This window comes from Theropithecus gelada, chromosome 4, assembly GCF_003255815.1.
Source record: "Theropithecus gelada isolate Dixy chromosome 4, Tgel_1.0, whole genome shotgun sequence".
Taxonomy (NCBI): Eukaryota; Metazoa; Chordata; class Mammalia; order Primates; family Cercopithecidae; genus Theropithecus; species Theropithecus gelada.
Window position 1 is genome coordinate 161,136,607 of NC_037671.1, and position 17,545 is coordinate 161,154,151.

At 39.1% G+C, this 17,545-nt stretch overlaps 1 protein-coding gene and 2 pseudogenes across 11 annotated transcripts in view; all 3 read right to left on the bottom strand.

Moving 5' to 3' along the window:
• MAP7 (microtubule associated protein 7) overlaps positions 1–17,545 on the bottom strand; it is a 211,308-nt gene that overhangs the window by 63,384 nt on the left and 130,379 nt on the right. For all 10 annotated transcript variants that reach the window (XM_025382724.1, XM_025382723.1, XM_025382719.1 and 7 more), the window contains one exon: positions 7,866–7,943. In XM_025382724.1, the coding sequence (XP_025238509.1) occupies positions 7,866–7,943 (78 nt within the window). The remainder of the gene's footprint in view (positions 1–7,865; positions 7,944–17,545) is intronic.
• LOC112622814 lies at positions 2,661–5,075 on the bottom strand (annotated as a pseudogene). The gene is made up of 2 exons (XR_003119031.1): positions 5,008–5,075; positions 2,661–4,946 (listed from the first exon to the last, which is right to left on the bottom strand). The product of XR_003119031.1 is annotated as an ARL14 effector protein pseudogene (transcript).
• On the bottom strand, positions 15,841–16,514 carry LOC112622158 (annotated as a pseudogene).

Genomic DNA, 17,545 nt, shown 5'->3' on the forward strand with positions numbered 1-17,545 from the left:
CATAAAGACAGAATTACTCTTAATGGACTCAAATGATAGTAACTGATCAATGCCATAAAGTTTTCTCAAAGCAGATCTCAGAATCTGCTCCAACACTTACATTTTAACCTCTGTCGAACGGGAGTCAACATAGCACCTATGCATCTTATGAATACCTCTATAAGGAAGGAGAATAACTCTTTCTCCATGACAACTGGATACCTGTCCAGCTCCTGAAACTTCTGAAAACCCCATCACCCATAAATAAAGCACAAGGATCTCTCTCTACTTAACAGCATCACCACTAGTGGAGGAATTTTAACATGGACTGTGGTGATCCTGTACATACTAAAATCATGCTTAAAAAGCTAACAGGGGCTGGGTGTGGTGGCTCACGTCTGTAATCCCAGGACTTTGGGAGGTCAAGGCGGGCAAATCCCTTGAGGCCAGGAAAATCAGACCAGCCTGACCAATGTGGCAAAATCCCATCTCTACTAAAAATACAAAAATTTGCTGGGCGTGGTAGCACATGACTGTAATCCCAGCTACTTGGGAGGCTGAGGCATGAGAATTGCTTGAACCTGGAAGGTGGAAGTTGCAGTGAGCCGAGATCACGCCACTGCACTCCTGGCTAGGTGACAGAGCAAGACTGTATCAAAAAACAAACAAACAACAACAACAAAAAAGGGTAATAGGGCAGAAAAACAAAAGGGTCCTATTAACTATTCCATTTTTCTGAGATCCTCTCCATTACTTCCTTTGGCTAACTCATCAAAATGTATTCTAAAAATACAGCAAGTGACATTCTATTAAATAACTTACATTGCCAATTATGGCAGACTCACACAATAAAAAGCACAACCACTGTGCTAATTTGTTACTAAATGGGATTATACAGAGTGGAGTGTTTAGAACACTGCCTGGCCCATAGTTAGTGCTCAATAAATACTGTTTATCATTATTGCTATTATTTCACTGAAGATTATAGAGTAAGGAAAATCGGCAAATATTTATTATGTGTTTGTTTTACACTTAGCACTGTGCCATGTGTTGGGATACAAAGAATTAGAGACCACAGTCATATTTTTTGGAAGCTTAAAATACATACAACCAGAGATAGAAAATCTAAATAGATAAAAATTCAGTAGTGTATAAAACAGCAGTAGAATGTGAACTAAAATGTGATAGTTATATAAGATATAGTATATAGTGAAAGGATGATACATTTTCAAAAGGAGATTTCCTAGGAAGCCCTTAAAAGAGAAGGACTGGCACTAATTGTGACACAGTGCTAGGAGTATAAAGAACAACAAGGCAGTAAATGTATTAGCCCAAACTAGGATAATGGCAGAGGCAGCTGATATAATGGCATAGACTCTTATCTGAAATAAGAGTCTGCTAGATTTCTGACTAGATGGATTCAGGGTTAGAGTATGTCAACTTCTACCTACCTACTAGGCTAGTTAATAGTAGATAGTTGAAGCTCCAGTTAGAGAACTAGGCTGAGTCCAGACTGACCACTGGGTGGCTACAAGTGGCCCAATATGCCAGGATGGAGACTAGTCAGTGGACAGTATTGGGCCAGTCAAGGAAGAGAGAATGTTTTATTCTGCAAAAGATCTAATAGCTAAGCTGCTAGTCAGAAAGAACCTAGGGTCTCTAGCAGAAGCATCAAAAATGACTGAAATAATGTCTTGGGGCCCCCCCAAAAAAAAATTGGTGCAATTAATTGGGACACAGACATTACCAGGATGAGTCAGTTTTGGAATGAAAGAAAATGAACAATTTAGTTGTATAGAAGTAGAGTTTCGAGAAACAGGCAGGCATCTACTGCCTTACGAGTAGCTAGAAATGTGGAATCCATATTTAAAGAGGAGAGTGAACCTGTGAGAACAAATGAGATTCACCACCCCACCCTTGGAAAACACAAAATTAAATCTTAGACAAGAGATAGTGAAAAAGATGCAGAAGTCAAGAGACAGAATTTGAGGGGATAGAATCAGATGGAATAGGGTGGTTAGAGACTTTTTCACGAAGAAAAATAAACCTTTCAGAGTACAAGTGCCCAACGAAACTGACAGAATAATCTCATACATGAAGAATTATGCCTGATTTTGTGAAAAATTGAAGGATAATGCAGAAAGAGCAGGCCACATGACATAATCCTACTATAAAAGCATCAAAGCATGACTCAGAGATTTAACCCACAGAAAATTATTAATAGGTCCTTTCTGTTTGCAAAATAGTACAAACATGCCATACCACCAATAACAAAATAATCAGACCTTTATTCTCCCTCTCTCTACTTTGCTTTTTAAAATATGTGGATTAAAACAATCTCTAACTATTTCAATGTTAACTTCAACCTACATCCAACAGTAAATAACCAATCTCACTGGCTATTCATTTTAAACTGTGCTTTGCCAGCGTTTGTGGAATGGTGGCCAATTTTTTTAACTTGAAAACTTAAAAGTTTGAAAGTCAGTAAGAGTTGACATTACCAACTGTTTTTTTTTTTTTTTTTAAATTAAGCACAGTTCAAAGATTTCCTTAATATTAAGTGGCAGCTTTTAAGCTTTTTTTCTTTAAAAAAAATTTCCACTGCTGTCATAGCTTCTGTTACAGCACAGTTTATAGATAGTTGATCAGGTGTGCCCATTGATATTTTTTTGGTACTGAAGTTTTTTTACAGTATTAAAACTTTTTTTATTTGAATAAGTGGGGAGAAGGGAAATATATTTCAGCACTTAGATATACAAATTATTCCCAAAACAGTTTAATACTCAACTAGTCGGTTCTATCAAAATCAGTTTTCCCTGGAACAAGCATTGTTCCCAGCTACAAGCGATCCTCATTTCGCGTGGTACTGTGGGACCATAAAACGGCCCTGAAATCTTAATAATCAATGGGGAAAATGATGATTGTTCCATGACCTTTAAGATACTGCTAAAATATTAAAAATTCTTCAGATCAGTTATAAATGTAGGAAAAAAATGCAAAAATGTTTAAAAATATTTAGTACACTGTAATTTAAAACATTAGAAATAGAACTAAAGTGGTTTATTTCATTGTAAAAACGAAGTAGTTTGAATAGGGCTTGCCTTTTTTTCTGGCAAGTAACTTATGATACCGAGGGAGCATCTTTTATGTTCATGGCAAACTCATACTTCTTTTAAGTTTGGGTCAGCTTCCACCCTTTTATTGCTTGTGCTTTCAGTGTTGTGATATATTTCTATATTCACATTAAATATCCTTTAATGTAAAGTTTTCTTTTTTTAACCATCACTTCCTCTGGGACACATTTGTCTTTATTGCAACCATGTTTCTTATTTGTGTTGATAAGTTTGCCTTCATTAAGCTCCTATGAATGCACAGCAGCAAGAACAATATTCCCATGGTCAGTGACTTCTTCTACAAATTCATTTATGTTTGATTAAAATTTCACTTCCAGTGTTATCATTTTTCATTGCTTTACTGCACTTTCATCTTTGTTGGCCAGTTCTTTTGAGTATTCACTTCTATAAAATGTCAAGTGGATGACAAAGAGACAGCATAACTACGTGCTCTGCTGTAAGTGAACTGAATAACAGATACACAGGGACAAACCACTGGAAGAATCTGAAAGTAGTCAACATGACTGGTCATTAATCATGAAGTATATCTGTTATTTACATAGCGATTTGTAGACTGAAGAACTAGCAGAGAAGTTTGTACTTCATGTAATTACTCAGAGTTATACTGTGCTAACTAAAATTTTAACCTAGATTTTAACAACAGTTTCCTTACCAGTTTCCTTTCCTTCCTGTTAAGGAAACCGGTGTTTAAACTAAATCTGGGTCACTGAAATTTGTGCCCAAGGGAAACATGCAAATAGAGGACTGCCTACACCCTACTTGTTTATATTGATCCAGACAGGCTTAATAGGCTGAAAAATAGCCTATCTGAATTTTATCAAATAGTGAATCTTAAAGCACCCAAGATGAAAAATTAGGGCACACTGAGGTGGTTTTAAAATCTTTGTCATACGACAATCAAGCTTAAAATGTATCTTAGAGTAACAGAATTTTAGAAATAATGACCTTTAAAGGCCCCATAGTTTGGTACCACAGATTATCCAGCATGTTTATTATGAATTATTTCTCCTCCTTCAATTTCAATTTGCTCATACAGCCACTTGCGGTCACAGGGGCATTCAGCTCCACACTTGGTAGAACTACAGGCAGGACAAGCATAGAAACATCCTAAGCAATCTTCATCGAGGCAGTCACAGAGGTCCATCCCACTAAAAATCAGGAGACCTTGGCTATCACAGACCTTACTCTTTGCTGTTATCACTTGTCTGTCTGAACTAGCGGTTACATTTTTTGTAAGCCTTCTTTTTTCTCTTTTACCAGTTTCTGGAGCAAATTCAGTTTGCCTTCCTGGATTTGTAAATTGTAGTGACCTCAAAGCTTTAGCAGTTCTTCCATCTGACTCAGGTTTCCTTTTCTGGTGGTCTTCAGTATCAACATCCACACTTCCATTGATTATCTGTGTGCATTTTGGACAAAGCTTCCAACCAGGTACAAGCTGTCTTCCGAATTTTGCACTCAGAAAAGTGGCATCATCTAAGTCAATTACGTGCAAATTTTTTTTGGCTAATTTTTTGTGTATGTTAAATGGGTCACAACATGACTTCTGTAAACCCTCAAATCTGTCAATGTAAATTTTTACATGATGAAAGCAAATTGCATTGTTCCCAGAAAGTGTCATTCCAGTTCTAAGTTGAAGTAAAAGCATATCATTTGATGACAATTCTTGCAAAGTCTTAAAACCTGTGTGACGAGTATAGTAGGTTTTATGGCATTCATTTGTAGTACGAAGCTGGACTCCAACTGAACATGGATCCATCATGCTTGATTCTAGCAAATTTTCCCTGTTTTATTTTGTCTAGAGGTCTAGGTCATGGGCTGATCACCCAAAGTCCTATAATAGACATTTAATAATCAAACACAAGCATTCCCTGGAAAGTCAGAACTTCACGAGAACACCCAGCTTCGGGCAGTATCCGCGTCCACACAGGACACACTCGACCGCCCGCTTCCCAGCCAGTCCCCACGCTACCACTGGTACTGAAGATTTTTTAGAAATCACCCTCACGTACTCTAAGGCACAGCTGAAATTAGATTTTTAAATGGCTCTTTTACAAATGTATATAACATATGCATGTATATTTGCATATATGCTCATTTCTGTATTTATGAAGATTGAAGGCAGCCTCTCAAGACTTAGTTCCAATTATGATGGTTAAAATAGAAAAAAAAAATAGGCAAAAAGGCACTGCTCTAAAATGTAAAGAAAATAAAATTAATGCAAAGAAAAAAATTAGAATGGATATATTTTCCTTAAAATTATGACTCTGACAATTGAAAAAAGAAATGAGATTGAATTTTTAAAAATTATGATATTTAACATGGCAGGGGTAAGAATAAAGAGAAAAATGCCAGGTGTGGTGACGTGAGTCTGCAGTGCCAGCTACTAAAGAGGCTGAGGATAATTGGAGCCAAGGAGGTCGAGGCTGTAGTGCACTGTGATCACACCTGTGAACAGCTATTGCACTCCAGCCAGGGCAACATAACAAGATCCCATTTCAAAGAGAGAGAGAAGACAGAAACTATGTATATCACATATTGGCTCACCAAAAAAGTTAAGCTGTATTAGAATAATACAATCATCTAAATATAATATAATATAATATAATATAATATAATATAATATATATATAACATATAACCATATAATAATCTGAAAAGCATGTTGGGTCTCTCAGCAAATGCCTTTTTCCCACCTGTTCTTAGATATTGTTCTATAATGCCTGCTTTTCTATCCCTTTGAATGGCTCCTTTCATCCTTTAGTTGGGAACTTGCGTGGCACCTCGCAGAGCCAGGCTGGGGTAGGCACTTCTACAGGCTCTCAATGCCCCTGGCGCATACCCAGTCACAGTGGATGCACTGCGCTGTGATGTTAATAGTTGCTATTTGTTCATCGGCCTTCCACTAGACTACACCTAGCTCTAGAGGGTTGGGTGTCAACATTTATTCATCTTTTTGTCATCTTTTAAATACAATATATGGCACATACAGTGTTTGAATATATAAACTAATGAGTCATGTCCTGTGTTATCAATATGAATTGAAATATAGCATTACATCTTAAGAGAAAATCTAGTCACTCAATATACAAAGGTAGGCAACTTTTAGGGAGAACTGCAAGCTCAAAGCTGTAAGTCTTACACCTCTACAGTATAAGTCATTTTTGTTTCACCAGTAGCATATTCATGCTTTCCACAAAAAACTAATGCTTGGTTTTGTAAGATAAAGAAACCCAAATGGAAAGGTGTGAGTTAAGTATGGAAAAGCTAATTCACAATGTGATTTAAATCATACAGGAATGATCTCCTGACCTATGGAACTCCTTCTATTCAAGCAGATATGAATCCACACTATAACTAAAGAGATCTCCAAGTGTGAGACCTGATGGGATAGAAGGGGAAAAGGACACACGCATGGATTTGAAAACAGAGTGTAAATAACAGCCACCCTAAAACAGTAGTCAGTTTCTTATTTTTACTCATCTTCTAGTTTCAGCAGCTCTGCCTTCATCCTCTCTCAGTTTCTGGTTTGCTTGTCAAAGCAACCTTACTGGAGAGCAATGGGCATATTCACAGGAGGAAGAGCCCTGGTGACCACAGACAGCCTGCTCCCCAAGAACCTACCTGCCTGCAGGGAACCTGTCAGGCCAGGGAGGAAATTCTAGGCACAGAAAAACAGCAGAGTATGTTCACTTCCAGTAAGCCACTGAAATCTGTGCCTAAAAAACCTCAGAAGCAAAATAAATGACCTCATATGGCCATTATGGCAAGGGACAGAAACAAGTCTGAGTTGAAAGAATGTAAACAATAGCAAAAGACTTTTGAAAACCAACTTCCAGTACATTTCACAAATTTGGGCTTTGGAATAATAATAATAAAGGGATGAGATACAGGGGCTGAGTCCCCAGTTGAAACATTAACTCTTACAAAATGCAGTACAACTTTAAGAAGTTACAGGTCATCTGCTGGGAAAAATTTGATACCCTGTCAGTCTAGTTTTAGAATACCCAGGCACTCTGTACACACACATGCTGACCAGGCATTTAATCTTTTCAAGGTACATCGTTCAGGTAATTTCAAGAGAGTAACCTGTTTTAGCAAGTTTACATAAATGGACATCAAAGTAAAGGAGGGGTTGGCACCTGCTTCCTTGCCCAGTATTCTAGAAGACAATAACTGTACAATCTCTAAGTGCTCTAGTCTCAGCTTCCTGCAAAGATAGTCCTGTGATCCAGGTTCCAGTGATTATATGACAAATATTGCAGTTGCTAACCTTTCACAAGGTCCTTAGGTAATAAGAGAAAAATCAGACACCTCAGCACATGCTTTTCCTGGCAGCAGCCTGGTAGCACCTGTCTATAAGTTCAATGGCAGCATAATTTTAACAGAGAAGGCAGTTAAGTGCCCTGGCAGTGTATAATCTCATAACTTTTCACGTAAAAAAGAACCATATGTTTACTGTCCTTGCATTTTCTTGGTAGTAAAATGTAAGCTGTACTATCACTCCACTCATATATACTTTTCCTCCAGTGCCACATTAAACTGTGATTGATTGCAAAAAAAAAAAAAAATTACCTGAATCCTCAGGCTAGCATTTATTGTTACTTAAAACTTAGCCCTATGTTTATATTGTATCATCAAATCCTAAATCCTGCTTCATAATCCACCTGCAAAATTCATAAAGGTATGCAAGAGACTGTGGTATTACAGTGACATCCATTCAAATCCGGGCCATGGACACAGGGCCTGGGGTACCTAGCTGTTTCTCCCTTTCCTCACGTCGCTCCCGGGCCAGCCGCTGCCGGTCATCAACACGTAACACAGGCGGAGGGTCTGAAAACGAGATTAAAAAAACATGAGATGAAGAGTGGATTAAAAAAAAAGAAAAAGAAAAAATACACATTGATAAATATTCAGTAAATTTGAAGAATAAAATATTGTTACACTTTACAACAATAAGTACATGTGACTAGAGTTACAGTGATCCACTCAGTTATTACAAGTTTTCTAACGACTTCCAAGCATTTTTCCTCTATTTGAAAACATCATGTAAATCATGACATAACTATAGCCTTTTGGCTATTTTCATCAAACAATATAAATGATGTTTTGTGTTCCTAAGCTACCAAACTTCTATTATTTTTACGCTTTAAAAAGTCTGTTCCTTAACGACCAACAGAATCCTTAAGTGGCTTTATATTGAACAAATGTTTGCCAGTTAGAGGTGAAGTGCTTGAGTCCAACAGACATGCATTCAGTTTCTGCCCCATCACTTGCTGGCCAAGGTACTTACCTACTTCTCTAAGTCTCAAGCTATGAGGTGTACTTTGATTTATTACCTGTAAAATGAGGATCCAATAGAGCCTATTTTGCATTATTATAATAACTGTTAGTGGAGTGTGTAGTGTGTATGTCCCAGTAAATCACTGAACATCTACTATGTGCTCCAGGCACTGTTCTGTATACTGAAAAGACAGCAGTCACCAAAAAAGACAAAAACGTGAGACTTGGTGGGATTTATATTCTACTTGGGAAAAAGATCTGACAAAGAAGATAAATAAGTACTATACACAGAATGAAAAAGGAGAAAAATACAGAGAATATTAGACTGAGATAAACGTTAAGGAGACAACAAAGAAATGAAGGGGATTATGACATGTCAGGAAAAGGATGTTTAATTTTTCAGATGGAGCCCAAGGAAGGCCTTACTGTGATAATGATGTTCTATAGAAAGTAAGTGCAAAGGCCCTGAGGTTGCAAGTACCTAATGTGTTCCAGAAACAACCGGGTGATCTGAGGGACTGGAACAGAGTGAGATGAGTAAGTGACAGGGCTTATGGTTAAGGTGAGGACTTTGCATTATACTCTGAGTGAGACATGGGTGGAGAAGAGGGGTTCTGCAGCAGAGGGCTACGTTTACAGGCTCACTCTGCTGCCATATAAAAACAAAATAATAAAAATGATCATCATGATACTCATGCTTAAAATTAGGTTTCTTTTTCTCTTTACTAAGTTGACATTAGAATTGACGTTGACAGGCTGTGCGCGGTGGCTCACGCCTGTAATCCTAGCACTTTGGGAGGCCGAGTGGGTGGATTGCCTGAGCTCAGGAGTTCAAGACCAGCCTGGGCAACATGGTGAAACCCTGTCTCTACTACAAAATACAAAAAATTAACCAGGTGTGGCAGCGTGCACTTGTAGTCCCGGCCATTCAGGAGGCTGAGGCAGGAGAATGAGAATGGCTTGAACTTGGGAGGTGGAAGTTACTGGGAACCGAGGTTGCGCCATTGCACTCCAGCCTGGGCAACAGAGCAAGACTCCGTCTCCAAAAAGAGAAAAAAGAATTGACGTTGACATTTTTAGAATCTCATGTTAAAAATGGGAATCTACTATAATAATAGAGACAAACTGAGGGCAGTGGCTCACACCTGTAATCCCAGCACTTTGGGAGGCCGAGGCGGGTGGATCACCTAAGGTCAGGAGTTCAAGACCAGCCTGGCCAACATGGCAAAACCCCATCTCTACTTAAAAATACAAAAATTAGCTGGGCATGGTGGTACATGCCTGTAGTCTGGGAGACAGAGTGAGACACCATCTCAGAAAAAAAAAAAAAAAAAAATTACAGTAGAGACAAATAGTAGTGCTTTGGCAACAAACTTACAGGTCTGCATCCCAAATGTCTTTTTTTGTTTTTTCCTTTTGAGACAGTCTCGTGTAGTCCAGGCAGGACTGCTGTGGCACAAATCATGGCTCACTGCAGCCTTGACCTCCTGGGTTCAAGTGAATCCTCCCACCCCAGTCTCCTGAGTAGCTGAGACCACAGGTGTGCACCACCACACCTGGCTAAGTTTTGTATTTTTTGTAGAGATGGGATTTTGCCATGTTGCCGAGGCTGCCAAATGTCTCTTGAACTTTACAGAATTTGTACATTTAAAGAAAATAAAAACAGTAAAGACATCCCTTAGGAGCCTGCATAAACCAGGTAGTGTGGATGAGGAACAAGACTAGTGGATGGTTTTTAAAAATTGGTTAAATGGACACCCTCAATAGCCCACTATGATATTTTTCAGATTTCCTAATCATTTATGTACTTCTACATATTTTTTATTTGGAAAAATATGGCTCCTGGCCCTGAAGGTTTAATTTGGAAAAAAGAAAAAGGAGGTGGACATGAAGACCCTCTCAGGCAATTTATTAAGGGCTATCCACAGGAAGTTTTTGCTGTCATTTGTTTTTCTGAAAGAAAATGGTGGCCATAGTAAAATGGTATTTTAAAGAAAGAACTCGGGATAAAAGTCAAGATGAAGTTAAAAGAAAGACCTTTAACAATTACTTATCACTTTAATACTCCTTAAATAATATGAGGTTTACTCACTCATGAAAACTTTTTTTTTTTTTTAAATAGGATCTTGCTCGGTCACCCAGGCTGGAGTGCAGTGGTACGATCATGGCTCACTGCAGCCTCAATCTCCCTGGCTCAAGTCATCCTCTTACCTCAGCCTCCCAAGTAGCTGGGACTACAGGTGTGCACAACCACAATCAGCTAATTTTTTTTTTTTGAGACGGAGTTTTCTCACTCTTCCTCCCCAGGCTGGAGTGCAATGGCGCGATCTCAGCTCACTGCAACCTCTGCCTCCCGGGTTTAAGCGATTCTCCTGACTCCGCCTCCCAAGTAGGTGGGACTACAGAGGTGCGCCACCACGCCCAGCTAACTTTTGAGACGGAGTTTCCTCGCTCTTCCTGCCCAGGCTGGAGGCGCGATCTCGGCTCACTGCAACCTCTGCCTCCTGGGTTTAAGCGATTCTCCTGCCTCCACCTCCCAAGTAGCTGAAATTACAGGCATATGCCACCAGGCCCAGCTATTGTATTTTTAGTAGAGATAGGGTTTAACCATGTTGGTCAGGCTGGTCTCAAACTCCTGACCTCTGATGATCCACCAGCCTCCCAAAGTGCTGGGATTGCAAGCGTGAGCCAGCATGCCCGACCTCGGCTAATTTTTTTTTTTTTTTTTGGTAGAGATGGGCTCTTACTATGTTGCTAAGCCTGGTCTTGAACTCCTGACTTCAAGCAATCCTCTTGCCTCAGCCTCCCACAGTGCTGGAATTACAGGCATAAACCGCCGCACCCAGCCTCATAAAAACTTTTATTTAATTATAAAAGTTGAAAATCAATGTTGTAAAAGTCATATGAGCACATTATGGAAAGTCTGTAAAATAGTTTAATTACTTTTAAAATTCCACTGACAAATTCTGTTAGACAAATTCTGTTAGACATATTTCAATATGAAGTATATGACATGTCTAGCTTACTTTTAAGTACATGCCAAATTTCATACAAAATTTTGAAAAGAAGGCTTTAATAACATATGGGACAAATGCTACCCCCGGCAACCCACACCAACCCTGACAGCCCCAAGTCATAGTAATAACTGGTGCTCCTGCAGTAATGAGACAATGCCCAATTATGCAACGTAATGCTTCCCCCTGCAAAGTGCCTTTTGAATGTATATTCTGAAAACAGTGCAAGAAGTGCTAGTTTTTCCCTGATTTCTATGCTATTGTTTCATATGAAAATTATATTCTTAACATGTAACAAACTGCATCCTGTTTCGTAAGATAATATGTAAACAACCAAACTTTTATACAATTAAACGCTGTAAATAAGGCCAATGCTTATGACTGCAGTAGTTCCTGGCTGTCCATCAACATTAGTGCTGAAATAATTACTATCTATCTGGAAATAGATTTGAGAAAGTAAAGAAATGTAACATTTCTGAAGTTCAAGATGCATAGTGGCTGTGATATACTAGATGATTTTGGTTGGTTTGGAAACCTGGCATTAGGAAATACTGAATTGTAGAGTGAAAAAGTTATTCAGTGTAGGTTGTTTCCATCCTTCTGTTCCCATTAATACGAAAGTCTCTTGGGTGCTAGAATGTCATTAACACCTGTGGCAGGTTAAAGATGGCTGTGCATGGGGCTGGGGAGGAACAGAGACTTGTCTGTTTTCTTCCCTGCTGCATTCTCAATGCCTAGGGCTGCATGTGGCAGAAAAGGATATTCAATAAGTATTCGTTGAATGAATGAATGAACAATGAGCAACCTTAGCTAACCCTCAGAGCCTTTAAACTTCTATTAAGATGCACCAATGGGAAAAACTAAGAACAATCTTGTAGCTGATAACGGAGTAAACTATTTAAATGCTAGAAATTTAAATTTTAGTTTTAATAACTAAAAACTGATAAAAATTTATCTTTAAAGGTAGGTTTTCAAAAACATACAATTAAATAATTCCAGTAAATAGTGAATTTCCTATAATTCATTGCCTCCCTTCTCATTTCCACCCCCACATTATTTTTCCCTGAAACAAAAGGTATAGAAAATACTTTAAAATTATGTATAGGTCAGCCAGGCACGGTGACTCACACCTGCAATCCCAGCACTTTGGGAGGCCGAGGCAGACGAATCACTTGAGGTCAGGAGTTCAAGACCAGCCTGGGCAACATGGCGAAACCCTGTCTCTACTAAAAATACAAAAATTAGCCAGGCACGGTGGTGAATGCCTGGTATCCAAGCTACTTGGGAGGCTGAGGCAGGAGAATCGCTTGAAGTCGGGAGGCGGAGGTTGCAGTGAGCCAAGATTGCACCACTGCACTCCAGCCTGGGTGACAAGATGAGACTCTGTCTCAAAAGAAAAAAATTATATATAAGTCAGGCACAGTGGCTCACTCCTGTAATCCCAACACTTTGGGAGGCCAAGGCAGGAGGATTGCTTGAGTCCAGCAGCTTGAGACCAACCCAGGCTCATTTGAAAAAGGGAGACCTCATCTCCACCAGAAATAAAAAAAAATTAGCTAGGCGTGATGGCACATGCTTGTGGTCCCAGCTACTCAGGAGGCTGAGGTGACAGGATCGCTTGAGCCTGGGAGATCCAGGTTACAGTGGGCCCTAATTACACCACTGCACTCCAGCCTGGGCGACAGAGTGAGACTCTGTCTTGAAATAAAATAAAATAATGTATATTCTACATTGTTTCCCAATGGATCTAATATGGTTAGAATAAAATTAAGTTACGAATTCTCACAAGGAAAAAGGCTTTAAGAGGAATAGAACTTAGGCTTAAGTAAGATCGCAGTTGCACTCCACATTCAACCTCCTACCTATGATGGTTCAAGTGTGGGGTGACACCTAACCTGGGGCACTGTTAAGGGTGAAAGGGAGTGCCATTAAAATTCTGTGTTTGATAATATGTATAAACCTGGATTGCTTTACACACATCTGAGAGTATGGTCATGCTACTAAAGAGCTCTCAAAGTTGACAAGGCTTTTACAAGAACTCACTAGGCCTTGACTCATATGTAACAACTACTATTTCTACAGTAAATACTTCTGTATTTCTGTTAGCAATTTGTACTTTATGAAGCACTTTCACATATTATCACTTTATTCTTCCCAATAACACTATGAGTTAGCCAAGCATTTATTTATTCAATGAAGAGTTACTATGCCTCTTCTTCAAATGAAAAAACTCAGAGAAACAGATATGACTAATGAAGACAGCAAGGACATGTGTCAGAGCGAGGGCATAAAACCCGATCTCTAATTCAGTCCTGTGCCCATCCATGCACCATGGCAGCTACAGTCATTACAATTGCACAGTGTAGCATCAGAGAAGGGCTGGAAGATTCGAAGTCATGCACGCCTCTATGAGGGCAATTTACTTATAAACAATAAGACAGAATAAAGTTTCAGTGGCTCTTTTAAAGACTTCTGTTGGGGGACAGCAAAGGGATAGGAATTCAGAGGGATTTTTAATGAATTTGGATATCTGCTTTTCTCAGGTCCATGAAAACACGCAGTTTTCTAAGGAAGTCAAACTATTAATCATTTGGAGGCAGCTGGAGTTCTGAAGAACCACCTCCCACTTCTTCAGGAATTAGTAGATGTGGACAGATCTGTGACTTTACAAACTGTCTGATTTGGTCTGGGTTCAAGTATTGACATTTGAGAGCAATGGTCCTTCCAGGATAACGCAGAACATAGTGTGCTCATAGTTCTAAAACACCACGAGGCACTTCCGTAATGTGCTTTTTTGTTTGTTTGTTTTTTGAGACAGAGTCTCGCTCTGTTGCCCAGGCTAGAGTACAGTGGCGGATCTCGGCTCACTGCAACCTCTGCCTCCTGGCTTTAAGTGATTCTCCTGCCTCAGCTTCCTGAGTGGCTGGGGTTATGGGTGTGTACTACCATGCCCGGCTGATTTTTGTATTTTTATTAGAGACGGGGTTTCACCATGTTGGCCAGGCTGGTCTCGAACTCCTGGCCTCAGGTGATCTACCTGCTTTGGCCTCCCAAATTGCTGGGATTACAGGCGTGAGCCACTGGCGCCTGGCCAGCCATAATGCGCTTTAAATATAAAAGTCACAACTTGAATGTGGAGAAATGTCTTCTAAATCATAGAGATGTTCTGGAGCCTTCTAACGAGTTTAAGTATCAGACGGTAAAAAAGGAAAGGACATTTAGCCAAAACTTACTGGGTTAAAAGGGATTCTCCGAAATCATTCAGTCAGGATGCCCATACCTGGTTAGGACAATACTCAAAATATCCCAAAATACATAATGAACTTTTTTTCCCCCAAGTTCTAGAAAATGAAAATCAACAAAATGCTTTAGACAGACATTCCCATGACCTGTATTCCACAAAAATTAAAAGGTATTACTCAAGGCCAGCCCTCCAACACGTAACTCATATTATCCTTTGGAGAGACTCAGGAAAATAATGACATGGTGGCTTCTAAATCAAGAGCCTTTTATAGAGCTTGGCTTATCTGTATATACAAGAAAACAGACACAGGGATGCTCAAAGAGACACAATCAGAAGTGAAATGTCTCCCTATTTAACTTGACTTTAGCAATATAAATCAAATGACTGTGTATAAGGAGATGGCCAATTAGGGTGGAAGAGGTTTTTCTGGCTTCTGATCTCTATACACTGTGTGCAATCTCTCATCACACTGGTGGTTCTGTGTTAGAATGGCTTATTCATATATTGGTTTATCTATCATACTGTCAACTGGAGGGTAGAGATTATGTCTTTTAGTAATATATTTCTAGTACCTTCATGATGCTAACACTAGATGAATAAATGAGTTATCAGGATATAAAAGTATAAACTGCACAGTAAAAAAAAAAAAAAAAGTAGAAATTAGAAGCAGTGGTGGATGGGGAGAATCAGAGAAATATAGCACCAACAATTAAGCTATGTTAAATTCTCATTGTATAAGAAATGTGATTTTCTTTTATTTTTTTAAAACACATTTATTCATCTTTTTAACCCTCGTGGCTCAGCACAGGGCCTGACACACAGTAGGCACTCAACAAATATTTGACTTCCAAAGCATGACCATTCATGCATCCATAATCCTCTTTTTACAGTATAAAGATGGCTGATATTCAGGCCCCAATGTGTATCTAAAGTAATATATATTTCCCAATAAGCTCTTCTATTTAAAAGTGAGAAACAGTTCTAGTGTTCAATTTCAAAATCAAGAAGACATTCAGGTGAGTGTATCACGTGTCATTAAAAGACAAATACCAAAGCATATTTGCCTGTGCACCACTGCCTCTTCCCTTTCCTTCATTTTCTCTGTCTGTATGAAAGCAAAGGCTTTATTACAGTTTTCACCAACTGTAAGAGCCCTGGACAATTTGTGATAATGTAAGGGCTTTTTACTTCAGTTTTTGTCACATATTAAAGCTGTGTGTCAAGACTGAAGATTATCCACTATCTTCTCTTCTATCTCTATGTATTTTTCTGTTTCTTCCTCTGATAGCTATAACTTGGTTTCTGAGTGTCTGGCTACAATAACCACAAAGGACTGTCATGACTCAAGGATATTAGCCACCACCACTTGATGCTGATAAACTTCCAAAGCCTTCTGAGCTCGATTAATTACAATGGAGGGGTCAGTCTCCAACTTAAAGGAAATTATAAATGCTTTGGGAGCACAATCTTCAATCAAAGGGGAAAGTATTTTTGGCACCATCTTCACTGTTCTCTGCAGTGTGCCCCCAGATGACTGGATCTTGTGCTCAGGCATTTCAGAGACAGGAACATAGAAATCTGACACGACTACACCAGGTAAAACATCGCAGAAGGGCCGGTCACACCTCCAGTGGGACCTTGGTGCCACCTGACGTGACCAACACCACCCGCTGGCCCTGTGCACCCAGCCCAGTCACGAAGCGGGCCATAACCTCAGCGCAGCACCGGAGGCCAGGGGAAACTCAGCTACGAGGTCTGTTTCCACCATCGGCCCAACAAATGTGCTTTTCATGCTAAAGAACTTCTACCTGCATGGAGACACACTTGAATACGAAAATAAAGGTCCACTAGAATACGCTCCATGGGGACAGGGTTCATGTTGTTTGCTCATGCAGTACATCTCTCATGCTTCTTTGGCATAGAAGAACTCAGTAAACATTAGATGGTAGCTGGAAGGTGGGTGGTTGGATGGATGGATAAATGACTCAATGAAAAGGCAGGCTGACTAAGGAAATCTCTGTTTGGTAATTAAAACTCCTCTGAGGCTGCACATCATTTTCCACTAATGGCAGCTTAAGCAATATTTTCAACAATATTTGTTATTGTCTTTCCTCTAAATGACAAAGCAGATTTGTCTGTTGTGTTCAAGACCTTTTCCACATGAAAAAAAAATTCACAAAACTAAACACAGTAGAATATTCTCTATAAGGTTAGACTCAGTTATTTCTATCTTTATTCTCACTGATTCACTGTGCTTGAGTGACTTCAGTACTGGATGCAGCATGAAATAGGTTTCCAAGAACCTCCTGGGGTATTTGGTTTGCTTTCCTTTCCTTTGATTGTCTCTTATTATCATACCATACATTCATTCCTTCCACAGGTCACGCAATGGTTACTGGATATCTGGAAGCAACCGCACTGTCGGTTCAATTGTTTGTATTATATTTATAGACTGTTAGATTATTTGTATCACTGAATGAAAGAGACTATGAATCAGAGGCTGTTACATGAAATTACTGTGTAGGCATACAATCATTGCAAGGAATAGCAAACAAAACCATAATTCTATACAAGCTTTGCTATGTGTAAAGATTTCTTGAAATAGTTTTTGAAAAAGTCACAAAAGAGATAACGCGATAATGCCTGTTGGACACACAGGTATAAAAAATTGTGTCCTATCATTTGAAACAGAATAGTAAAATTATTACCCCTTTAAACTGCTTGACATTAAATGAATGCATCCACATACATCATCTCATTGATTGTCAAAATGACTCTGAGAAGTAAGCAAGACGTGTGTTTGAATCTACATTTTAAAGAGAGAAAACCAAGGCTTGGCTTTGAGAGGTTCTCTGACTTAATATCATATAAGCCAGTAGGAGTGTGTGTTTGGT